The sequence below is a fragment of the Sardina pilchardus genome, chromosome 16, assembly GCF_963854185.1.
Source record: "Sardina pilchardus chromosome 16, fSarPil1.1, whole genome shotgun sequence".
Taxonomy (NCBI): domain Eukaryota; kingdom Metazoa; phylum Chordata; class Actinopteri; order Clupeiformes; family Clupeidae; genus Sardina; species Sardina pilchardus.
Genome location: NC_085009.1, coordinates 2,647,025 through 2,673,488, shown reverse-complemented (window position 1 = coordinate 2,673,488; position 26,464 = coordinate 2,647,025). Strand labels below are relative to the sequence as shown.

The 26,464-nt window shown below is 40.2% G+C and overlaps 2 protein-coding genes across 3 annotated transcripts; one reads left to right on the top strand and one right to left on the bottom strand.

Moving 5' to 3' along the window:
* Nucleotides 1–2,341: 2,341 nt before the first annotated feature.
* Nucleotides 2,342–17,129, bottom strand: LOC134060213 (uncharacterized). 2 transcript variants are annotated; one of them, XM_062516842.1, is made up of 16 exons: nucleotides 16,946–17,129; nucleotides 14,308–14,586; nucleotides 13,599–13,865; nucleotides 11,002–11,256; nucleotides 9,724–9,798; nucleotides 8,766–8,858; nucleotides 8,398–8,472; nucleotides 8,109–8,213; nucleotides 7,650–7,694; nucleotides 6,477–6,569; nucleotides 6,107–6,181; nucleotides 5,823–5,927; nucleotides 5,362–5,406; nucleotides 4,153–4,338; nucleotides 3,846–4,045; nucleotides 2,342–3,319 (listed from the first exon to the last, which is right to left on the bottom strand). In XM_062516842.1, exons 1-16 carry the CDS (start codon nucleotides 16,986–16,988, stop codon nucleotides 3,305–3,307), a joined length of 1,956 nt encoding a protein of 651 aa, XP_062372826.1. In that variant the 5' UTR covers nucleotides 16,989–17,129; the 3' UTR covers nucleotides 2,342–3,304. The 2 variants fall into 2 exon arrangements, with proteins under 2 accessions (XP_062372826.1, XP_062372825.1); XM_062516841.1 differs by having other exon boundaries at nucleotides 2,342–4,045.
* A 4,704-nt stretch (nucleotides 17,130–21,833) lies between these two features.
* Nucleotides 21,834–25,563, top strand: LOC134059935 (E3 ubiquitin-protein ligase TRIM38-like). The gene is made up of 4 exons (XM_062516489.1): nucleotides 21,834–22,059; nucleotides 22,913–23,614; nucleotides 24,204–24,227; nucleotides 24,665–25,563. The coding sequence occupies exons 1-4, from the start codon at nucleotides 21,906–21,908 to the stop codon at nucleotides 25,192–25,194; spliced, it is 1,410 nt and encodes a 469-aa protein (XP_062372473.1). The 5' UTR covers nucleotides 21,834–21,905; the 3' UTR covers nucleotides 25,195–25,563.
* The last annotated feature ends 901 nt before the right edge of the window (nucleotides 25,564–26,464 follow it).

Below are 26,464 nucleotides of genomic sequence, written 5' to 3'. Positions count from 1 at the left end.
TGTAGTCTTTTGGGTAAAGCTTGAATGGCAGGCATTAGTTAGAAGACTACAATTGTTCAAAAATCTTTCCCAAATCTTGTCAAAGTTGTTGTAGCCTAGGTATAGCCTAGTTGTTGTAAGTAGTAGGCTAGGCACTCACTCGGCTGGCTAACCTAGCTGACGACGACTGAGACAACAAACTTTAGTTAACTCGCTAAAACATGCAGCTAGCCCACAAAAGGTCTCTTTCACATAGCCTACGCTTTAGCTGAGGTCAGCCCGCTGGAAGACGGTAAACAAATAAATTAAATAATGAAAGTGCGTTCTTACCGTTGCACCTTTGAAGGGTGCTGCTGATGGATCTTGATGTTGTTGTTGTCTACATCCGGGTGCCAGCAGTCCTTGCAAACTAGTCGTCTGATGTCAAAGTGTATTCATTTACATCCGCCAAAATCAACCATATACTAGTTCATCCATCATTTCCAATTTTTAAAATGCTTATTTGTTTTTGTGGGTTTGTGTTGGTTTGTGTAGGTTAGTTGCAAGTGGCTGCAAGCCGTGTTGAAATGAACCTAGCCAATGAACTAGCACGTCATTACTACGTCAGACGTAATTTCAATCCACTCTTGAAAGAAACGAGTTAGGAGGTCAGTTCTACTCATATACTAAGAGCTACTCTACTCTAAATAATCAATAACTGGGAAACCAGTTGAGTGAACTTAAAACTTTTGTGGTTCCAGAACAATATGGCAGCTTTGAGTACAGCTCAGCAATTTTTTTGAGTTTATAGCACTGTTGGGGAATACAGTGCACGTGGTTGAATTACATTTTTAAACACGTGGTTGAATTACATTTTTTAACACGTGGTTGAATTACATTTTTTGCTATACAGAAAGACTGTCAAGATGACCCAATTCAAATAATGTAAGTACTGTATGTTTGTACTTGAAGATTGTACAGTAAGTCACGCTATCTTCCTCAATGTTGAGCCGCAGGGTGCAGATTGACCTTTGTCTGTGCCTGATAACCATTTTATTATCAGAAGGTATGTGAGGGAATAAAGCTGACTTAAGGAAGTAATGGTAATTGAAAGGAAAAATCTGGAGATCTTCATACAGTGTTCCGTTTCTTAAGGTCACATAGTACTGTCAATACAGAAAATACAGTTCTACCTAGCTCGAGGTGCTGCAGCTATCAGTTAGAGCTTCTAGGCATCTACAGTGCTACAGTCTGTAGACTCTGTACACTCTGGTTTATGAGCCCCCATTTTCATGACCCCAGCCCTGAATGTAGCACTGTAGCTGCCTGGTAGCTCTTACTGTTGGTCACAACAACGCGAGCTGTAGAACTGATTGATGGCCAACTCCACAGTAGATTATAGAAAATCTATTTATTTTAATCACATGATGATGTGTAGTCCTTTATTTTGTAATTTACTCTATTGTCATTCACTCTAAAAAAAATGTATGTCAAGAATTTCAACACAGTTGAAATTGTGTGATTGGGTAAAAGAGAAATATCAGCTATCTAGCAAAAAAACAAAAACAAACAAAAAAACCAATTGTTTGCAAGTACACATTTTTTAAAAAAAAAATAGCTGAAATATGTTTTTTTCACCCTGTCAGCCAACATATTGACCAATGCAATATACTGTCATACATATTCTACAACATAATTATACACAAGTGAGACTTGTTTTTATTATTATTATTATTATTATTATTATTATTATTTATCCTTTGTTTTACCAGAGGAGTCCCACTGAAATATGAATCGAGATGCATGTTAAATACAGTGCAACTGAGCCAAACAGAAATGTGCACATTTTTCTATAAATATAACACTTTGAAGGATGTCAAAAGAAAAGATCAAACATGAAGACAGACGTCATACTTTATTTCAAAATATGAAATAAAACATTTCAGTAAAATAAAAAGCTTTAAACAACACTAGTCTTCAGAGGTCACTATGGTGCAACAGGCTACAACATCTGTACCACCTTGGGTCCATGCAGGTGTCCACGGGTATCTGGTTTGAGTCTGACCCCAGATCATTTCCCAATCCCACTCGTGGGGTATCCTACGAAGCAAGTTAGACATAGGCTATCTAGACATATCGAGGCTACACAAAGCCTTAACTCAGCGAATTAAGCTAAGTGATCCTACGATGGCACTTATGTGATCAATTTGTAAAACCAGGCTTTCAGCTCAGATCTGTGCACGTTCTCGGTGTTGGGATGATGAACGTGAGATGCACAAAATGTGGAGATGCACAAAACCGCCTATATATATATAATATATATATATATATATATATATAAAGGATTACTTTTGCATTTAAGAGCAATAGCATAATCTAGGCCGATAATTTTATTGTCTACCCTTTAACATAAAAAAATCAATGGTCACCAGATATTGTATGGTATGGCACGTCCATAGTAGTGGCATATTATTTGCACGCGCAACATAGTCAAAAGCACCTTCGAGATTAAACAAGTTTGGAGAGGCGGAGCTCTACCTGTAAAATATATTAGGATTATACTAAGTAGGATTGGTCAGATGGTGGTAGTTTTACATAGTCTGGCTATCACCATATTAAGATCAATTTTTTAATTTTTAACATTAGTATGGGGAGTCCGCACTTTATTTCTACAGCACAAGAGCTGTGATCGATGGGCATTGTTCTAATGGAGTACGCTTGGATAGTCCTTCAACCAATCAGTCCAAAGATCCAGTGCGTCTTTTGGATAACCTTTGTGATTGGACCCAAAGGTTGTGGACAGGAAGCAGGGGAGATAGATGTGCAGGTTTCCAGCCTGAGCTGCCGGGCGAAATCCAAATTCACCGGCAGGTCAGGCAGGGTTCACCCAGCCTAAGCTTTACACGATTTGAGCTATAACTTAGCACATAACCTGCTCTTTCGTATGACAGAATACACTGGCTTTGAGCGCAACGTACCTCGCTAACCCACTAATCGAGCTTCGTAGGACACCCCACAGGTCTCTCTCTCCCACTTGCTTCCTGTCACTCTTCACTATCCTCTATTAATAAAAGGCAAAAGGACCCCCAAAATGATATATCTTCAAACTCATTTTGATGGTCTGATATAGAACACAGTGCCATTGCCATAACTTGTCCAGAATGTGTCGCACTGTGGAGGCATAGGTCCTAGTGGGTGGCAGCTCAATGACGAATAGTTATCCAGTCGAAAATAGACAAGAAGGGGTCGTAATAGCAATGCTTCCATTGTGTTGCTTTATATAGGCTCTGCAATGGGTCTGGTAGAGAACATAAACAACACAAAGAGCTGGATCCTCATATGTCTTCTACACTTGTGTCACCTATGAGAAAAACAATTATAAGATACAAGCTGTGTAAAGGGTAATGTACGGCACGGCGTTCAAGTATAAGAAGTTAATGGCTGCCCATCTGAGGTGGTAATTTGTTACACTTCATAGTCAGTGACTTCTTATACCTGAGCGCCATTATCCCTTAAGCATTACACACTGAGCCATAGACAGGGAATATCAGAACTCAATGCACTTTAAGTTGAGGTGCTGGTAGAGGAATTCATCACCATACGAGTACTCTATTGGGTGGTTGATTTTGTCTTGACAGATGGAATGACAGACACACCAGCATCAAGAGAGTGAAGAGGGCATGTGGCTGGATGGGCTAATGAGCTCAGTTAAGGTGCAGACAAGTTTCAGTATCTGGTTGGTCTCACAACTAACTTTTGTCAGCATTAAACAATAGGATGAATTAAACGCTTTTAGGAAACCTGACTCTGTGTTATGAAAAATGTGATACACAGTCATATATTAGGAGATTTAAACTTAACCATAAAATGGAAAGATGAACACTTGCCTTTATATGTTCTTTTATCCACTGAATCATATTGTTGAATGAATTACGATTCTTTTCACAATTCAGAAGACCCTCGTCCTCATGGTAGAGAAAGTCTACTAGGAGCGTGTTATATCCTTTGGCAAACCTTTTGCTATCTGGTACCACCATCTCAGGGTTAAATGTGTGATGCATCACCATTAGAATGGAAGGTCTAGTGTCTGATAGAGAAGGTAAAAAAACGCACATACAAAACAAATACATATGTATTGGACAGTCGTTAAATTATATTTAACATTTCTTTTAAGCAAGATGTCAAGATAATTACCAGGAATTAACCTCCGGACAGCTTCAACATCTGTTCCAATACGCGACACAATCAGGCAAATGGCCAGGATAAAATCACACCTCTCCAATGAATTAACTGCCTTCATAGATTTATTTTTAAGCCATGGCTGGAACCACTTCATGACACTCTGTGACTTCCTCGGAGCAATAAGGTAAAAAGTCCACTCTGGGGGTTAGAAACATCTAGTTACATTACACTAATTCACTTAGCAGACACTTTTATGCAAAGGAAATCACAGTACACAACATGAACAAAAGAGACAGTTAAAACCACCTAATCACTGAATTAATGTGGTTCATGCGTGCACCCTTATTGCCATAGGTATCAAATATGGATATGAAGGATGTTAAAGGGACGCTTCACCGTTTTTTTCATATTAAAATATGTTATTCCCTTAACTAAGACGAGTTGATACATACCTCTCACATTTCAATGCGTGCACTCAATGGCTCTGAAGCGCGGGGCTACTTTGATAGCACTTAGCTAGCACTTAGCTAGCCCAGTTCATTCATTAGGATCTAAACAGAGATGAATTTGGAACGACCAAACATCTCCATGTTTTTCCTATTAAAATACAGTCACACGACCAAGTATGGTGAGACAAAATAACAAGATAACTATGTTGTGTGGTGGCATAACAATTGCGAGCACTTTGACTCGGCGCAGCAATATCGTCACTCTTGCACTTTCAGTTTCACTTTGGAGTGAGGATATTACTGCGTTGAGTCGAAATGCTCCCAATTGTTATTTGAAACGTGAGAGATATGTATCAACTTGTCTTAGTTAAGGGAATAACATAGCTTAATATGTAAAAAAAAAAACGGTGACGTGTTCCTTTAATATAGCTTATCTTGGCTATGCCTATGTGGGATGGGATGTCATAACTATTCCTGTAGGTGTAATGGACAGGTGTCCCAATACTTTGGTCCTTATTTGTGTATATTTTCATTAGCAACCTGTGCTGACACCATAATGTTGATGTAGGTTCATTTCATATCAAACCACACAATTCGAGCAAAATGTCACAGGTGGCCTTCACAAAAAAACTCTTCTGGAAAAATCCCAAGTTCAAAATCAAGTTACAGTCTATAGATAGCATGTGAGCCTCTGGAATGGATATGGAATGACTGCCAATTGCGCTACCAATTGAGCCTCATGCACAGAGCGGTTAACATGGACTTTTCTTACCTTGAGGATTTTTGGGCGTCTCTGGGAAACCGATCTGGGGGGTCCCTTGGGTAAGAGTGTGATGCAAGTTACTACCAATACCACCAGGATAAATTAATTTTAGGTAATACATTCATTCGGGGCATGTTCGTGTTACATGTAATTTTGGGGCATGTTCATGTTCAAGTGTAGTGTTATTAATGAATTATGCGCTTGTCCTGTTGGATCACAGTGGAGAAGGGAAAGGGCCTCCAATTGAAATCACAGTGAACCACCTGTATAACTTACCTTTAGCCCCAGCTGTGGTGCAACTGGCTGGGGCACCTGCACCGTACGCTGGCGACCCGGGTTGGATTCCCGCCCCGTGGTTCTTTCCGGATCCCACCCCTGCTCTCTCTCCCATTCACTTCCTGTCAATTCTCCACTGTTTCTATCATTAAAGGCATAAAAAGCCCAAAAGATATACTTAAAAAAAAACTTACCTTTAGTTTTAGGAGTTCGACCTGGTAGTTTTAAATTCTTTTTAAACCAATCTTTGGATTTTTTCTTCTTTTGCTCGGGAACTTCTTGTATAGACTCTGTCACTGCTAGCGTAAGCATTCATGGTAAAGACAAGCAATGACAGATGAATAAACTGAATAGATGAACTGACTTGACCAGTTCATATGTCAAGATATATAAATGTTTTGGTCTGATAGTTTGTAGCTCAAACTACTATATTGTACATGAGTTGCATTATAAAGGTATTATGGATCATAAAATATACCTCTATAGGTGGAATTTCTCTTGACCTGTGACATCTGTAACATTCTTGTGGCTTGATCCTCAATATAAGTGATACCTAAAAGTAGAAATGAAGAGTAATACAATATATCATGATGTATAACATCTTTACTAATAATTTAATCATTATTAACTAAGAAACTTCTTGCGTACAAACTTGCTTCTGATTTAACTGGCTGTGTTATTTAAGCATTAAGCCCCAAGAGGCCATAGGCTACACTGATTTTAAAACAGATAAGTGGTATTGTTAGGCACAACTTGCAGTGGAGCTGTTCTAAAATTCATAAGCTGTTTTAAAATGTACTTTTGTCATAGCGGTCAAGATGGAGCGGTGGAGATGTACACTACAGTACCTGTAGACATGGGACGTTGCCTGGTCTGTGATTCTTTAAACACTTGTGACACTTGTGATTCTCTTGTGGTTTGATTGTCAACAGGAACAATATCTGTAAAAAATATGACAGCAATGAAATATTACATAAAAGGGCCTACTTCACCAGATGATGACCCTGAGCTTCCTGATAGACTTCATGCATTGTATGCCCGCTTTGAGGACAATCAGTCACCGGCATTCTTCCCCTCTCCTCCCACCTCCCCCACTCCTCCCTTTTGTCATGCAGGAGGCAGAGGTGTGCACACTTTTGAAAAAACAGAAGGCCAGGAAAGCAGCAGGACCAGATCAGCCTTCCCCAGCTGTGTGCAGATCAACTGGCACCTGTCTTTACTGACAATGGCCGCGTTTCCCAAATGCGATCTTTCTTAAGGACTTACGAAGGCTCCAAAGAAGGAATCGCTAAGAAGGAGCGCTAAGATACGGGTGTTTCCCAAACGCGTTCTTAACTGCCTTCTTAGGAGAACCTTAAGATCAAGTCAAAGAAGGTTCTTAAGAAGCTCTTAATGAGAGCAGTTCACCACGGTGGTGCTGAAACTGAATCAATCGATGCCAGGCAAATCGATCACCCACCCCTTTATAAGCGCACAAGTCACACACAGCGCCCCGTGTTCCCCCTATACAGATGCAATTAGGCTACGCATGTATCGTGTGTGCGTGCATGTGTGTGTGTGTGTGTGTGTGTGTGTGCAGGCCCGGGTGGCTAATTGGGAGATTCGGGAGGATTCCCGGTGGGCCGTTAACGTTTTGGGCCGGTGTGAATATCGTGAGCTTAAATGTATTGTTTCTGAAGATAATTTGCTGCGCCCTTGCGACACTTCTGCAGCCTGGGCTGTGCGGTCGCGGCTCCTTACGTCTGCCAAAAAACTCAAACTAACTGATAAAACAGGGTGATTATCACAACCTGTGCTGACACCATAATGTTGATGTAGGTTCATTTCATATCAAACCACACAATTCAAGCAAAAGGTCACAGGTGGCCTTCACAAAAAACTCTTATGGAGAAATCCCAAGTTCAAAATCAAGTTACAGTCTATAGATAGCATGTGAGCCTCTGGAATGGATATGGAATGACTGCCAATTGCGCTACCAATTGAGCCTCATGCACAGAGCGGTTAACATGGACTTTTCTTACCTTGAGGATTTTTGGGCGTCTCTGGGAAACCGATCTGGGGGGTCCCTTGGGTAAGAGTGTGATGCAAGTTACTACCAATACCACCAGGATAATTAAATTTTAGGTAATACATTCATTCTGGGCATGTACGTGTTACATGTAATTTTGGGGCATGTTCATGTTCAAGTGTAGTGTTATTAATGAATTATGCGCTTGTCCTGTTGGATCACAGTGGAGAAGGGAAAGGGCCTCCAATTGAAATCACAGTGAACCACCTGTATAACTTACCTTTAGCCCCAGCTGTGGTGCAACTGGCTGGGGCACCTGCACCGTACGCTGGCGACCCGGGTTAGATTCCCGCCCCGTGGTCCTTTCCGGATCCCACCCCTGCTCTCTCTCCCATTCACTTCCTGTCAATTCTCCACTGTCTCTATCATTAAAGGCATAACAAGCCCAAAAGATATACTTTAAAAAACTTACCTTTAGTTTTAGGAGTTCGACCTGGTAGTTTTAAACTCGTTCTAAACCAATCTTTGGCTTTTTTCTTCTTTTGCTCGGGAACTTCTTGTATAGACTCTGTCACTGCTAGCGTAAGCATTCATAGTAAAGACAAGCAATGACAGATGAATAAACTGAATAGATGAACTGACTTGACCAGTTCATATGTCAAGATATATAAATGTTTTGGTCTGATAGTTTGTAGCTCAAACTACTATATTGTGCATGAGTTGCATTATAAAGGTAGGCTATTATGGATCATAAAATATACCTCTATAGGTGGAATTTCTCTTGACCTGTGACATCTGTAATATTCTTGTGGCTTGATCATCAATATAAGTGATACCTAAAAGTAGAAATGAAGAGTAATAAAATATCATGATGCATAACATCTTTACTAATAATTTAATCATTATTAACTAAGAAACTTCTTGCGTACAAACTTGCTTCTGATTTAACTGGCTGTGTTATTTAAGCATTAAGCCCCAAGAGGCCATAGGCTACACTGATTTTAAAACAGATAAGTGGTATTGTTAGGCACAACTGGCAGTGGAGCTGTTCTAAAATTCATAAGCTGTTTTAAAATGTACTTTTGTCATAGCGGTCAAGATGGAGCGGTGGAGATGTACACTACAGTACCTGTAGACTTGGGACGTTGCCTGGTCTGTGATTCTTTAAACACTTGTGACACTTGTGATTCTCTTGTGGTTTGATTGTCAACAGGAACAATATCTGTAAAAAATATGACAGCAATGAAATATTACACAAAAGGGCCTACTTCACCACCAGATGATGACCCTGAGCTTCCTGATAGACTTCATGCATTGTATGCCCGGTTTGAGGACAATCAGTCAACGGCATTCTTCCCCTCTCCTCCCACCTCCCCCACTCCTCCCTTTTGTCATGCAGGATGCAGAGGTGTGCACACTTTTGAAAAAACAGAAGGCCAGGAAAGCAGCAGGACCAGATCAGCCTTCCCCAGCTGTCTTTAGACACTGTGCAGATCAACTGGCACCTGTCTTCACTGACAATGGCTGCGTTTCCCAGATTCGTGAAGAAGCTCTTAAGTGCTAAGAACGTCTTAGGAGCGTTCTTAGAACGTTCTTAGAGCGCTCCTAAGAAGTTCTTAGCACTTAAGAGCTTCTTAGCGAATCTGGGAAACCCGGCCATTTTCAACACCTCTCTGCAGTAGTGTGTAGTTCCACAGTGTTTTAAAGCCTCTACCATCATTCCAGTCCCAAAGACAACAAAAACAACTGGACTTAACGACTTCAGGCCCGTTGCCCTAACTTCAGTGGCTATGAAGGTGTTTCAAAGTGTGGTACTCTCCCATCTGCAAACCACAGTATCACCGGCGTTGATGGATCCCTACCTCCCATAGCTTACCAGTCTAACAGTTCACTCTATACTGCAACACCTGGAGTCAAGCAACACCTATGCACACATGATGTTCATTGACTTTATGGGAGTGGGGCTGGGGTGGGGCTCAAGGTGACAGGTACAGTATAAATCTCTGTGTAAATCGACTTAGCTCTTGAGCCAAAATACCCCGAACTATATTGTATATCTTTAAATGCTACTGTAAAACATACTGTACATTTAGAGGATGAAGCTTTCCTGTTGTGTGGCCATCGTGACTTTTTTGTAGTTTGGTTGTCAACATGAACAAAATCTGTAAAAATGTGACAGTGACAGATTATTATGGGTATACTCATTGACAAGCTAATTTAGTATCTTATATCACTAGTATTGAGTAACACTTCACCGTTTTTTCATATTAAACTTCGTTATTCCCTTAACTAAGACGAGTTGATATAGGCCTACATACCTCTCACATTTCAATTCGTGCACTCACTGGCTCTGGCACACAGCGCTACTTTGATAGCACTTAGCTAGCCCTGTTCATTCATTAGTATCCAAACAGAGATACATTTAGCAACGACCAAACATCTCCATGTTTTCCCTATTAAAATACAGCCTCTTGCTATGTGAGGAGATGGAATGTTCGTATTCCCCGCGACTTCGCGGGCATAAATCAACACACAAAAACCATTGGTCGAGCATAAAATTAAAATAATAGCAAACAAACAAATAGGCTACATACGATTGGTTTACACAAGCATGTAAAACCACAAAGCATTGTGGTCATTGTATTAACAACACAAAAACTCCGTTTTACAGCGGCTTACACATATATATAAATTTTTTTTTTGTAAGTATATTTTTGGCTCTTTTGCCTTTATTTATAGGACAGTGAAGAGAGTGACAGGAAGCAAGTGGGAGAGAGAGATGGGGTGGGATTGGGAAATGACTGCAGGTTAGACTTGAACCTGGGTCCCTGTGGGCACTCGGACCCGTACGTGGTATGAGCGCTGTAGCCAGAATAACAAAGTAGGCTATATGAAAAAAACGGTGAGGTGTTCCTTTAAATAGAACCTAGGTTATTGTTTTCCTTTAATCTGCAAGTTATTGTGCAGACCACATAGGGCTACTGTAATTCCTCACACCATGAGCATATCAATATCAATGGCTATTGATCAGATGCACACATTGCATAATTGCTTACAGTAGGCTAGTCTCATGTGTAAGTTCTAACGTTAATGAGAAACACTTGTGTCATAACTGCTGAGTTTCAACCATGTAATTTGCTAACATACAGCAATCCTTTTGAGAAACAGGCTCTAGTCTACTTTGTGCATAGTATGAGTTCACTTAGCACTCTTGCCAAATCGATATAATTCTGCTTTAAAATATTTTCATCAATCAATTTTAGTCAGTGTTTCATTGCTAGTTTGGTTTGACAACATGTTCATTTGAGTTCAATCAAATCAATCATGCACCGTATATCTTGGCAAAAATCATGGGAATACCTTACCTTTAAAACATTGAATGGCTGGTATGCTCTGATGTTTATTGTTTGATAAGGTGTAAACATGAACTTCACACCGATTGTCCAATTGTGTGCCAGGTAATGAAACAGAGAGTTCTTCAGTAATGATGGTTTTAGCACAGTTTCCATATTTTAGTTTTAACAGGTATGCAGCTTGATTCATCTTTCGTGGCTCACTCCATGTTACCATGGCACCATTTTCAGACAGGTGTACTGTGAGATTATTTGGTTCTGGAACCTCTGCAGAACATTACAAGTGACAGTTCAATAGCGTTTTGAAAAAAAAGAATTGTAAAGGCTAATAATTACATTTACATAGCAGATACTTTTATCCAGGTAAAAAAAAAAATAATGATAATAAAAAATAGAGCAATAAATACTACAACAATAAATGCTACTATATAGAGGAGAGCTTAGGTTAAGTAACAATAAATATTACTGTGCAGAGGAGACCTTGGGTAATAAATAGAACTAGCCGAGGATTAGAAGGAGTAGGAGAAGGAGTTGGTGGTAGTAGGAGATGGAGATGGTGGTTGAAGAGTTTGTAGTAGGAGAAGGAGATGGTGATAGCAGGAGATGGAGATGGTGGTGAAGAAGAAGGAGATGGTGATAGGAGATATGGTGGTTGAAGGAGAAGAAGATGGTGTTAGATTTGGTTCTCTAAAGGTAGGTTAGAACCAAACCAAGAGCTAACGTTAAGAGTACGTTCCCTCTATGCAGCAACCTAACGTTCCCGTTATTCAGAAACCTAACAAACATTCCTAGCCTGGCAAGCCAAAATACACAGAAATGTATAGTCTGGGGTCGGACCATTCACAGAGCTGAAGCCTGTGGGTGGGATGAACAGTTGTCTTTCAAACTGCCTCTGCACGTAATAGGCCAGCATTTGTAACCAATCGTAGCCGGTCGGCAAAACGGCAAATACATCCTTCTTTAAAACGAATGACTTGAGTGCTTCTTTCTGCCCAACCTTCAAAGAAAAGCCCAAGTCTAACTCTCGCGCTTCGTTAGCCTCATCCATCTTTTGTTTTTCTCTATGGTTGTGCAACACGGTCTCACACTCAACTCATTGAACGAGGATGCATGGTCCAGCCCCCTGGCGTCAATCGGAAGCCGAAGGTGAGCTAAGGCGGGCTCAAGGACTCTGTACACAAATAGAGCGTTCTGATTGGCTAAGCTGGCTTTGTGCCTAGCGCAGGCTTGGCCTCAATGGTGCGACCCTAGACCATCCCGCTAGGCAAAAATATTTTTGGCCGCTAGGGTGCGTCTAGATTTCTAGGCTATAACATTCCCCTAACGTTTCGGGAATCACAAAACGACAACGTTCTCCTGTGGTTGCACTGTACCTCCACACAAACGTTCACGTTTGGTTGTTTTTGGTTGTTCTGCGTGAATGCTTTACGTTTTTGTAGTGCTATAAAAGGTTTGCAGTCACTTGATTTAGGTTCACTCAAAGATTGGTCTTATACAACTAAGATGAACAGCAAAAGAAAATACAGGCCTATTTATTTTTAGACTGATATCAATTTTGCTAAAAACAATAGCCTACTTTTGTGTTTGATTTCAGTTCTGTATAGGTGAATAGCCTGTAGGCCTACTTAAAACACGAATCTATCAATATAACGATTTTTGTAACTAAATGCACTTGCCACTTCATTAAGTGGTGTAAAAGTCCAACCATACAGCCCGACGACAATAATGTATACCGGGGACATCAAGCGGACGTTGATTGCTAAGTGCACGTAATGGAGTTGAGCAAAGATCAGCGCCACTTGTGGCTGAACGGATGACTTTTAATAAAACTTAGGCTAGGCTACTTAATGAAATACGATGCAATAAAACAGGAGAAATGTTAGAACAGACCCGTGGCATTTAGGGTTGCTTAGCAGAAGTTACTTTGCTTATAATTTGTTAAGCAAAATGATTTATAAATCAAGGCAACATGCAAACTACTGGCACTACTGCTGCTTGTTGTCTATGGGGACTATTTTCAGATGCTGCGTACGATATCACTGCGCCTATGGTACGTTTGCAAGTTGCCTTGATTATTACGCCAGATGAGAGTGTAGTTCCATGTCAAATCAGCCTAGAAAAACGCCAGGTTTCATTTTCAGTTGGTGTTATTGCACTTTCTAACTTGAGAGGAGACACGTTTTAAATGGGAAAATTACCAGAAATCTTAGTCACTTTTAAACATGAAGCTAGCAGGCGAGAAGCTAATGGTCTAATCCGATTCAATGATCTATGCTAGGCTGAAGCTAAAAGTTGTATCGCCAGATTCACAGAATGGCTGGATGAACGGGAACAAGGTAAATATCGATTGTTTTGCTCGAGGGGAGGTGGAAAATGAGCGTATTTCCAAAAATGGCGGAATATCCCTTTAAGGGAACGTTAGGGGAACATTCAGGGAACTGAACATGTAACCAACTGCTAACTTTGAGAGAACATAACGAAAACTTTCCTGCCAAACCAAGTGGCAACCACAACCTAACCAAAAGTAACTTGCAGGGACCGTTACTGGAATCAAAGGCTTTTCGTAACTAGAATGTTCTGGGAATCAAAAATGGCTAGTAGGGTAGTACCTGCAAAATACTCTCCTGATGCACACAGATTCTGAGTGCCTTGAGCATCGACTGTGGTCACAGTGAATCTGTGATTCTCTCCTAAGGGGAGATCCTGAATGTCAAATTGTGGCTGCTGCAAATCGTTGAAACAACGCTGTTTTTTGGCATAATCCCAAGTTACTTTGAAACGCATGTCTTCAGACCATCTGCGAGGACGCACCCAACTCACAGTCAGGCAGTCTGGCTTCGTCAACTTGAACTGGGGAGAAGGTCTAGGAGCAGGCTCTAGGAAATAATGAATTATTTGAATGAATGGAAGGGATTTGTTGTCATATAATGACTAATGGGCTGTGATTGGATGTGAATTTGTAGCCACATTCCAACACTACAATCACATGCCTTACCAGTGAGAACTACACTGGCTATTCACCAGTGAGTCTCACCTTATTCAACACAGTGAATGAGAAAGGCTTAATAACATCTTATGGAGTTACCTCTTGGCAACAAGAAACAGCCAAAAAAGGGGGGAAAAAACAGGCTCACCTAAATTATAGCATTTGGCTGCCAGACTATAATCAGAGGACAGTTTTACTTACTTTGTCATCTGTCCATCCAATTAATTTATTTATTATAATGCAGTGTAATACAACCCATTAGAATTTCTCATACAAAATCTGAAATACTACGATCCTTTTGTTAGTTGTTTCCTTTACGTGTTTCTCCTTACCTGTCCAGAAGGCTTTAAATGCAGACTTACTGTAGCGATTGTTCACTACAGTGTAGACCTTGACTGAATGTTCTTTTTCCAGCTCTAGATCAGAAAAGGCTCCTATTGTAGATTCAGTGGCGATGGCCTCTTTCCTCTTTACACCTCTTCCATCTTGGTAGAGGTGTAACTCATATGAAACTGCCATGTTGCGTTGCAGTCCAGCTGGTCTGCTCCATGTCACAATGACATTGCTTATATTCTTTATTTCCACCATTACAGCCTCTGGGGCAGGGGTTTCTATGACAAATTGAGCAATTGATGCAATAAATAAAGCTTTGATTAAAATGATTATATGTGCAGTGCATGCACAGTACAAATGAAAAATGTTTCTACATGTTCTCAGCTACACTATCTTCAGAGAACGGGTAATAAATAGGCTTAGACTGGAAGTAAAATGAGAAGTTTTCACTGTATGTTATGAATTTCATGGCTAATTATTGTGCTAGAAAAATTTAACTGTGTTTTCACATACATGGTCACAAACACACTGCTTCAGAAAAAGTCCCTTGTGGGTAAATCTGTGTCAAATCATCAGTTTTGGGCACTTGGCTTTGCATCATGACCAGCAATGGCACTTGGCTAGTTGGGGGAATAAGTATTTGAACCCATGCTAAAGCTGACTAAAAAGAGGAAAATAAAATCGTTTGCAAATTGATCTTAAAGGGATAATCCGGAGTGAAATGCACTTAAGATCATTTTTTCGGACTATTGGGAGTACATACGTTGAGTTGACACCAAAATCATGTCATTCGGATGTATTTTGAGAATGTTCGAGCTCACTGTTTTTAGCCAAAACTCGTTAGCCTGAAAGTGACCGGGGCAAGTCCTTTCGCCGCTACAAAACGCTATTTTTATACCTCTTCTACTGTTCCAACCAACACTACACTTACGTGGTAGTGAGTAGAGGCCGAGGGTCCCTAAAGCCAAACCGAAGTATCCCCACGTCTTTATGTGGTCGGATAGAGAGTCCAGAATGAATTTAATCGAGTCTGTACCTTTCCGGAAATGTTATTAAAATGTTGTTAACACGTTGCTAGCTGCAGCAGCGACATTTCCGGAAAGGTACTGACTCGATTAAATTGCTTTAGGGACCCTCTACTCACTACCACGTAAGTGTAGTGTTGGTTGGAACAGTAGAAGAGGTATACAAATAGCGTTTTGTAGCGGCGAAAGGACTTGCCCCGGTCACTTCCAGGCTAACGAGTTTTGGCTAAAAACGGTGAACTCGAACTTTCTCAAAATACATCCGAATGACATGATTTTGGTGTCAACTCAACGTATGTACTCCCAATAGTCCGAAAAATTGATCTAAAGTGCATTTCACTCCGGATTATCCCTTTAATGCCTTAATTTAGAAAATGAATGAAAACCCAACCTTTAAAGGTATACTGTGCAGGATTGGCGATTTCATCGCTAGTTTCGCTTTCACTTTTCATTTTCGCTCGTTTTATGCTTGCATATTTCTCTGCAGAGCTTCCCCTACAGCTTTAGCGTGTATATTTGACAAAACTCCTCAATCGGTCAGTCTGCCTTTTCATGAGACTTTACATGACACTTCCTGGAGTAGAGCATGGGTGCGTGCCCGGTGTCTCCTGAAGTTGCAAGTGTGGTTTTACCGCTACAGACCACTAGAGCGGCCAAAAAAAACACTGTTCGACCGGTAATGACTCATTTAATCATATATAACAGTATGGAACGAATTGATTAACTGAAAAACGTTGCATAGTATACCTTTAAGAGCACCAATTTTCTTTGTGAATGAAGAGTGTATCGTAAAAAAAAAAAAAAAGTTATTCCTTGAAGTACAGGGGCCATGAGTATTTGACCCCTAAATTCCCTTAGAAGCAGGAAGATTTCTTACGTTTTTATTTTTTAAAGGACAGCTATTTCATGGATCCAGGATACTATGCATCCTCATAAGTTTCCCTTAGCCTTTGGAATTAAAATAGCCTCACATCACCACCCTTTTTTCAGTTAGCCCTATTAGCTGGTTTGATTAGCTTTGAGCTCAATGAGCATCAAACAGGCTAATAGGCTAACTGGAAAAAACACCATTGAAGAACATGTACATGTATTTATTTACAATACAGTCATTCACAAAGAAAATTGGCATCCTTAAAGGTTGGATTTTTACTCATTTTTTTTATTAAGGCGTTAAGATCAATCATCCAAAATATACATGTATTTATATTCCTCTTTTTAGTCAACTTCAGCATGGATTAAGATACTTATTCTCCCCCACTGTATACTGTGATATTTTACAATCACTATGAACAATATGACCTTTGAGGTTTATTTGGGGTGTTAGGGTATTTAGATGTGTATCATTTTTTAATTATCAACCAATCTCAGTGAGATGACATGGAGACAAGTGAGTTAATAGCCAGTTGAAATTCTTTCAATGACAAAATAGTAATCCTTCGTTATCAGATGCCAAAACTCCTTTGAACTCAAACAGTCGACAACCAGGGAACCTGCACACCATTGTTGGATGCTCTGAACAGTATACCAAGACTTCCTCAGGAACAAGTTAATATTTGACTTAAGCTATCAAGTGTGAGCAAAGTCTAAAATTGTAACTGCAGTTGTTACTCACCTCTTGATGAAAGAGCCATGGATGTACTTTTCAATGTCTTCATTCAGGTTGACAACCTTATATTGTGGTAGACTTTCTTGATGTATTCTATTCCACAGAGATAGCCATAAATGTTGGTGGAAAGTATTTTTGGATGGATTGATTTTGACTGGATTTACATACACTACAGGTAGGTAGCACCACCGCAAACTCTTAGGGCCAGAGTTTGACAGCAATATATCCTGGTGGGAAGTTACACCAAGGCGGAGACTCTGAAATGGGCGAGATCTCTTTGGTGAAGTGAATTTAAATAAACCAATCACATTGAAATTCTGATTTAACTGATTCTGTTTATTGGCAAATAATTGCAAGCATCATCCCTTTATTGTATAAGAATGGGATCCTGCTGTCCTACAGTACTGTATGTAAAAAACTAAGCAGGACCTACAGTATGGTCATTCCATGTCAAATCAGATAAGGTTGTTGCTGCACTGATTTAATTCATACCTTGTATCAAAAGTGGGTCCCAAAAGCAAGCGCTGTAAAAGATTTCTGTACAAATGCCATGACAGCCTCTTGAGATTAGTTTTACAGCCTGAAAATTTGCATTCAATCGCATTGTTTGACAAGCAATGTTGGGCATTAATATCTTACAATATTATTCATAGCCAACTCAAACTTTGTAGGGTGGAAGACAAACATGTTCTTAATATTACTGAACTATGAAATGTTTGCACCATAGCACTCTCACTGATTTTCTACATGGCCCTAGATTTAGAAAAAGTGCAAAAAGAGTGACACTAAGGGCTGCATACATTTTTTTTTAAGAGTTTGGCATACATCATTATTATGACCGCCGCATAGCGGTCATATAGGGATTGTCAAAGTTTTTATCTTATCCACTCCCTGAATTTTGGTTAACAATTCCCGGGACGCTCCAACACCGGGGCACATTAAACTTGGTGGGCATGTAGCCCCAGTAGACTGTTTTTACAGAAAGATTTTTTTTGGTCCTCGGAGGGCCACTCACCCCCGGAAAATGCAGTTTTTTTTCTAAATAACTACCGTGGCACCGAAGATGATTAAATGTTAATGGTATGTTGGTCTCAAGAGCTGGCATATTGGCATTTGTGATTTGCACCCCCATGATAAAAAATGAAAATGTAATGTTATGTTGCTTGAATCGTCCCTATCTTCAGATGAAATGTCATGAACTGCACCAAATTTCATGTGTATGATTAACCTGACATCCTCTGAGAGTATTCCATGTTTTGTGGAATTTCATCCATGGGGGGGCTATAAAATAAATGTATTTATGTGCACATTTAGCGACAGTACACCGAATGGCCTTTAGATGGTGCTATTGAGCAAAAGGTTGCTCCTCTAGGGTGATACTAGGGTCACACCCAAGCACACACACACACACACACACACACATGCACAGACATCCACATACATCCACACACACAAACACACACACACACACACACACACACATATACACAAACGCAATGCGGTACATCTATTTTATTATTTTTTTTATTTATGTTATCCAAATATTTGAGCTCTCCACATATTATGGGTTTGAAGATTTTAAGGATGAAACAAAGGGAAGTTGTGTTTTCTCTGTAATTTTCTTAGGATTAAAATGACAGTCTCCCCCATGCGTCGTGGTATGATATGCATCTCCCTCCGCTTTGGCTTTGGAGTCATCAGGTAACCTGCTATAGCAAGAGGGAAACAGGACTATAAATAACACTGCAGATTTGGAGATTTTGGTGATTTTGACAATCTAGCATAGGCATTTTCAAAGTAGCGGTCTCTCTCTCTGTCTTTTATCTAAGTTGTTTCATGTCTCTCTCTCCCTACATCTTCATTTTTTTTGTAATTCAATAGACCTGGTTGAAAATTCACTTGTGATGTAGCTCAGGGGTTTATTAATTATTTTAGTAAATATGTATGGCTTTCAAGCTGTCATTGAGCTATTAGAAATCTGTTGGATAGTTCTGTGTAGAATTTGTATTCAAAGTTTTAAAAAGACACTATGAAACAGTAATATTTCAATTATTTGATAATGATTGTATGTTAATTCCATGGTTTTACCTGTAAATATCCATTACTAAAAGCCTTTATTCACAACTATTCACAGCAAAATGAATCCATAATATTTTAATACTAAAATAAAAGGTGTTATTTCATCTGTTTTGTTTGTGTGTGTGTGTGTGTATGTGTATGTGTATGTGTGCGTGTGTCTGTGTGTGTGTGTGTGTGTGTGTGTGTGTGTGTGTGTGTGTGTGTGTGTGTGCGTGTGCGTGTGTCTGTGTGGGTGTGTGGGTGTGTGGTAGCGTATAAATCCAGTGTATGTACAGGCAGTTAGTCACAAGCCTTTGTCTCCCTGGGTCCCTTTAAACACACAGTGGTGTCTCATAAGGATCCTGTTCATGTCGCACAGCACCTGTAATGACATTTTGAGCCTGTTAAGACACAAAGTAAATGCTGCTGTAATAGCATATCTTTGTAGCCACTTGCTGCAAACCACTATTTATTATAACCATTATGACTGTACTACCATTATTTATTTATTTTTTACAACAGTATTTGGTATGGAAAACGGCACTGAAAATGCATGGCATAACACAAGCTTCAGCTTACATTAGGCTATTTCAATGGTTAGTTGTTTATTTTCATTTTGAATCTTGAACATATATAGGCTGCCAGTTCTATTCAACTACCATTTTGGTAGGCTAACTCTTTACTTGACGGGTTCGTTCATAACACATTCATTACAGTTGTCATGAACTGCACATGAAGCATTCATGACTGTGTCATGAAACATGACTCAGCATTCATATCAACCCTTTCATGAATGTGGAAGAGAAAACGTCAAAAACTTATAAAAGTCCAACAATTGCAAAGCAGCATTGCTGTCTTTTTTGTTATAGCTGTGGCAAAGTGGATGGTTTGCTAAACATTGCAACATGACGACTACGCCATCTGAGGCCCTTCCCCTCAGAATATTAATTCTTTGAGACTTGTTAATGGGTTAAGCTATCACAAGTTACCAGGCAACATAGGTTCGGGGTCACGGAAAACCAGAGAGGCGTGTGTCCAAAAATAAACTCTTTTTTATTATCATCATTGAAACATAGGGAGTGTTCTCTCCAGTGTGGGTTCGCTCAAGTCAGTAATACTCTCCAGTGTGGGTTCGCTAACAGCAGTAGTAGGCTACTCTCCAGAGTGAGTTCGCTTAAGTCAGTAGAGGTGACTATTCAGGGAATGAGACACTTGTGAATAAATAGCACGTCAATGCACAGCACTCAGTTGTCACAGCAAACAGTGTAAAATCACAATCACTTTAAGCAGGCTTATGGTGACAATTATGACACGCAGTGCAACAAGCTAAGGATAGCCTCCACAACCGAACTGAATTCGTAGTCACTCGGTAAGCAACCAGTGTCACTTCAATTAATCAACTTCGTCGCGGCTAAACACAGCCAACTCACAAACGGAATGAAACAAACACAAACACAAAACAGAACAAAACAAAACAGCAGCGTTCGTTCGGAACTGGAACAAGATTGCCTTGATGTTGCCGTTCTCTGTAACCGCCGAGATCTGCTACACAAAGAGTAGGCCTATACAATTAAAACCCACACAAGCTACATATTACTTTAAAACAGTTAACGTGACCTACTGCTCAAACGTGGTCAGTTACGACAGCCCATGTTCAGCGACTAGCTGCAGTCCTAAAACCCCAATGTTTGAGTTAGCCTACTTCTGGTAAATACATAAACGTCACTACAAATACAATGCCACAATCACCTACCGAAGTCGGCGGACACACAGAGCCGGCCAGAGGGGAAGCCAATACAGGGAACGGTGAAGGCTGGAGTCAGGTAAGCAGCCTTCAAAATAAAAGCTAAACTTTATAGCCGCTCCCACGTACTGATTGGCTCTGGGCAATTGCCAAGCTAACTAAATGGGCATGGACCTAGTCCTGCTACATAGCCAACCTGATCATGTCACATCTTAATCAACGGGGAAGTCCAGTGTCTAGGAGAATTAAGTTTTTTGTTTGTCTGTTTGTTCATTTTATGATAGTAACCTCTGAAGAATGCATAATTGTCTACACCAATGACTGTAGCCTATATATAGATATATAAAATGAGAATGTCCAACCATTCAGAGGTCCACAGATGGTCAGTAGTTCACTGCCCAGTATGATGAATACTTCACAACTCGTATATAGTAAAGTGACATTTGAAGTGGACTTCATAAAATATTCATGAAATGTCTATAAATGCTGGAGAGGATTCATACTAGCCTGTATATGGATTACTAGATTGTTGGACTTTTATTTTGACAAGTTTTCATCGTTTTGTCTTCCACGTTCATGAAAGTGTTGGTATGAATGTTGAGGCATGTTTCATGAATCAGTCATGAATGCTTCATGTGCAGTTCATGACAGCTGTGTTATGAACCCGTCAAGTAAAGTGTTACCAACATGGTTTTTATATGTGAACCAGGCAGTGGGACTCAGTTCAGAATCATGTGATTCTGAGAGTCATTCTTTTCAGGAGGGTTTTTACTGGGTCAATTACCTCAAGTAACTTCTGTGAATTGAACAGATCGTCCCTCTGAATTGTGCTTAGTTTAGTCTTCTAGGTGGCACGTGCAGCACACAATGCACTCAGAGAGACACTGGGCAGTGGTGTAGCCCAGTTTACTTTTTTACCATTAACTATATGTGCCGATTCATCCTCAGCAGAGCAGGAGAGAAGATGTTGGGGTTTACTAAGTGTCAGCGTGTTTTTGCTGATGTTTTCATCTCAGTTGTTGGAACTTCCTCCATCCCCGTCTCTCAGGGTATAAATTGTGCCAAGTCACTGCAGCTCTGCTCCTCACAGGCCGACACACTCCACGTGACAGAGAGGAAGATCCAATGGTCATCTGAGCGGTCAATAGGGAAGATCAGGGCAGAATGGAGATGACCAAGAGCGTATATCGACTTTTAGACTCTGGTGGAGGAAATAGACCATCTTCAGACCAACATGAAGAAGCAGACGCCACAGAGGTTGACATCAAGACTCCATACTCTGGACAGAGGCAGGAAGGCCCAAGTCCTCAACATTCTGGTGAATATAAAATGCAAATAATGTACTTTTTTAAATTTAAATATTAGCAGCTCTACCAGTTTTTGATGTACTGAAATCTTGATAAAACCTAAATCTGCGTTATGTGGGAGCCATTATACAATATTATAAATAATTGCCGATGTGGCAGAAATAAATTAGGAGAGTGAGAACTGATAGCTACCCTTTAACTTGAAGCTTCAAAACTTGTGTTTGGTTGATCACTGCTTCAACAAAACTCACCTTCTGGTCAACTCCATCTTGAGTAAGTAAGTCTGTCACAATAATTCAATATGGCGACGACCAGAAGATGATGATAATGCACTGACTTCTTAAACAGTTCTTATTATAACCTCTCTGTACATTTTCAGAGGTTACAATACTTGGTGACGAAGGGATTCTTTGTACAATTAAGCATATGATTTGGGACTGCCAAGAGGGCCATTCATTTTTGAAAAATGAAACTGTGCTGTCAGAGATATTACAAATGTGGATATTCCCTAATAAGCAATACTGTTTTTGCTTAATGATTACTCACAGAGTAACCTGGCTTGCAGGTTTTTTCCGAGGTGAATGCCCCCCGGTTGTTATGCTTTCAGGATGTTATTATGATGGAGCCTCCTACTGTTAAATCTATAGTTCAACAATACAGATGTGGGAAAGAAGGGCAAAGATGGCAGATGTCTGAGAAAAGGGTGAACCTTTCCTTGCACAAGACAATGACTCTGTGGAATTATTTCTCTACTTTTGATTAAAGAAAGTAACTCTGTTTTAGGGTTTACTGTGATGAGAATACATCAAGTCAGAGAATAAAGAATTGTGATATTTCTATGATTCTTCTTTCTTTCATTTTTAGGACCCTGGAAAAGCATAGCTATGTGTTTGGGTTTACTGTGTGTTGTCCTGCTGTCTGGCATCACGGTTCTCAGTTTCGAAGTGAGAGGGATCAAAATCAGCCACAACAATCTGATGAAAGGAACTACTCAGTCACAGGCGAATAGCAGTAACCTGAGAAGTGAGACAGCACAGCTTCAAGATTGTCATAATCTCTTGAGTGACAAAAAATATAATTGGCAAGACAAATGCAACAAGCAAAACACAGAAATAATGCAATTACAGGGAGATTACAAGAATCTGGACAGAGCAAAGTCACAGTTACAGAACAAATATGACGACTTGAATAGAGAGAAGTCCCAGCTACAGGCCAGTTACAACAATCTAAATTCAGAAAAATCACAGCTACTAGACCGTTATAATGACCTGAGTAGTGAGAAATCCCAGTTACAGACCAGGTACAACAACCTGACTTTAGAGAAATCACAGTTACAGGACAAATATAACAACTTGAATAGAGAGAAGTCCCAGCTACAGGCCAGTTACATCAATCTAAATTCAGAAAAATCACAGCTACAAGACAGTTATAATGACCTGAATAGTGAGAAATCCCAGTTACAGACCAGTTACAACAACCTGACTTTAGAGAAATCACAGCTAGAGGGCAGACTCAACACCACAGCTGCTGAGAAGGACGAACTACTGAGGAGATTTTGTAAAGCAAGTGAGTGTTCGAATATGGCAACATTTTCACATATATTTGTATCAGACTTTTCTGAGCACCAATTCTATTTCATGTTGACTGATGTGTATGTCTGTGCTTCACACTGAGATCTCCATAATATCATTTTCACAAGGAGTTATTTGCAGAGCTAACATGTCTAGAGACAATTAGTAGTATGCATCATTTCTTAGTGAAAATAAGTAACAAGTCTTTTGTTATAGGAATGTGGCAGTCAGCTTTCTCTCACACATAAAGACACACACATACTGTACATGTGCATATAAACACACACACACACACACACACACACACACACACACACACACAGACACAGACACTCATTTACATACACAAATGTTGCAAGAGTAGAGGACGGAGTAGGAGATTGAGACAAATTGACAAGCATGATTTAATTTTGCGGAGAGAATTTGCATATTTTGTACTGCTCTGTGGTACAGTACATATAGTTTTCATTGATTTCTTCCAACCAACTGTAATGTTGATTTGATATGTTTCTGTGCTTAAACATCCTAAACAGTTTCAATGGCATCAGTGGTCATCTAGCATCTTTTCTTGCTTTTTCACACAGGGGGAGATGTTACTCGGTATGCAGGTATGTCTGTTCACTCAACCTCAGTATTTGTGATAACTGTTTTCTGTTAACCACAGTTAACCAATGAATACATGTATGTTTTCAAATTATTATGAATCAAGTTAATTACTTCACGAGAGGAAACAAACAATTTATTCATTCATTTAGGGTGACTCAAATAGTCAAATAGTCCAGTATGGCCATGAGCGTTGAGAGTGACAGGAAATTAATGTGAGAAAGACACATGGGAGCGGGGTCAGGAAATTACCAACAGTTGGAATCAGACCAGGGTCTCAAGTTAGATTTTGGACCCAAATGTGGTCAAGATGATGCTGCTTTTGCCAGCTTCCCCCAAAAGCAGTCTGTGTAATTATGCAATTATGACGGTGTCCATGGGCACAGATGAAGCCCTATGTCGGTATTCAACCCTCACTGCGTATGCCTTTAATCTCCTGCAGTGGAAATGGCTCTGGATCCTGATACTGCCGATAACCATCTCACCCTGTCTGCTGATGGGAAGCAAGTGGTTCGTGAAAACACGAGACAGCATCTCCCCTACAGTGCAAAGCGGTTTCTGTACTATGCTGTCCAGGGAGCACAGGGCTTCTCCTCAGGTAGATCGTATTATGAGGTGCAGGTCAGTGCGAGCAGGAGCTGGGAACTGGGAGTGGTCAGAGAGTCCTGTAACAGGAGGGCAGTAGCCTCGGACAGGAATCCAAACAATGGCTACTGGATAATAAAGAGGTCTGAGAGTTCATATAGGGCAGGTGCGGTGCCCTCTGTTCTCCTCTCCCTGGAAGAGGACCCAGAGAGGGTGGGGGTGTTTGTGGATTATGACGCAGGTTTGGTCTCGTTCTACGATGCAGACACATGGGCTCTGGTCTACTCTTTCAAACGGGTCTCCTTCAGGAAGAAAATGTATCCCTACTTGTATGCTGGTGATTCTTTTCCACTGAGCGTTGCCACTCCAGTCTCTTGTGTTAAATAGCACACATACAAATGTATCTCTTGTGTTCTATACTTCAAAAGTGATGTTTTGACTTCCCATTACAACACATTTACTCCCTCTTGTGTCCTCTGTCAATCATTACAACAAAACCTTTATGAAATTGTTGTTTCTATTGTTCTCATTGTATCCACATTACTATTGTCCTCATTGAAATGTTGCTGTACCAACTACAACTCAATTTTATGATGAAAGACGATTCATGAATGTAAAGTTTAAATTGCTTGTTTTTATTTTTTTAAATTTTTTTTCAAATTTCACTGAGTAATAACAGGTTTTTAACAATTGTTTACATCATGGGACAAAATGTCAATGCTGCAAACTGTCTTTCAGACCTTAACAAATATTAAAACGAACATTGTCAGTAGTGTCAGTGAATAGTGATATGTAAGGGATACCGGCCGACGAGGTGACCGGTTCGATGGAAATAATGGCTAGGTGGAGGTCTAGAGTTACCTCCGCCGTGCCATTATTTCCATCGAACCGGTCGACCTCGAAGGCCGTTATCCCGCTTATCTCCCGTTTGTATTCACAACCTGTATATTTAGAACATAGTTTTATTCCACCGTTGCGTCCGTTAACATCGCTAAAACTGTCTTGACTGTGGGACTACTTTCCGCCACATATCAACTTTCTACTTGCAGGACAAAACTGCCGTTACTAGTTCTAAAATGGATGGTTGCTATGGCCAAAGGCCAGTCGTTAGTTCTAATTGGCTGGTTGCTACGGCCAAAAGCCAGTCGTTAGTTCTATCTCTCCCGTTGTCAAGCGGCCATATCCCAGGATTCTGATTAACTTTAACTTTGAAAGATTGCTACTTTTATAGCCTACATGGCATCCAACTAGCTACAATCCACCTCCGTCATATGCTACAATGTTACTATGGTTCTGCACGTCTGTATTTCCGCTTGGATGCAACGTGACAGTTCATTTAAACTTCGCAACAAGTTTGGCGAATTAATATTCAAGTGTGATACGGGAACTACTTCACAGGTAGCAGGTTATACGAAGTTAATGGCCACCCCATCAGCCAATCAGAGAAGAGAATTCCATTGTTGAGGGAGATAACTCATTTTAATGTGATAGTGATATCTACGGTGGCCCTGAAGTGCAAAACACAACGGCAAATCACACAACACAACACAAATAAGACAACACAACACAAAAAGAGAAAACACGGCCCCGAAGTGCACAACACAACGGCAAATCACACAACACAACACAAAAAGAGAAAACACGGCCCCGAAGTGCA

Coding starts and splice junctions, on each gene's coding strand:
- LOC134059935 (XM_062516489.1), top strand. CDS start 21,906: ATGGAGATGACCAAGAGCGTATATCGACTTTTAGACTCTGGTGGAGGA. Junction 22,060..22,912: donor CCCAAGTCCTCAACATTCTG/GTGAATATAAAA, acceptor TTTCATTTTTAG/GACCCTGGAAAAGCATAGCT. Junction 23,615..24,203: donor GAGGAGATTTTGTAAAGCAA/GTGAGTGTTCGA, acceptor TTTTTCACACAG/GGGGAGATGTTACTCGGTAT.
- LOC134060213 (XM_062516841.1), bottom strand. CDS start 16,988: ATGAAGACATTGAAAAGTACATCCATGGCTCTTTCATCAAGAG. Junction 8,214..8,397: donor GAGAAATTCCACCTATAGAG/GTATATTTTATG, acceptor TGCTTACGCTAG/CAGTGACAGAGTCTATACAA. Junction 6,570..7,649: donor GACGCCCAAAAATCCTCAAG/GTAAGAAAAGTC, acceptor TATTTTTTACAG/ATATTGTTCCTGTTGACAAT.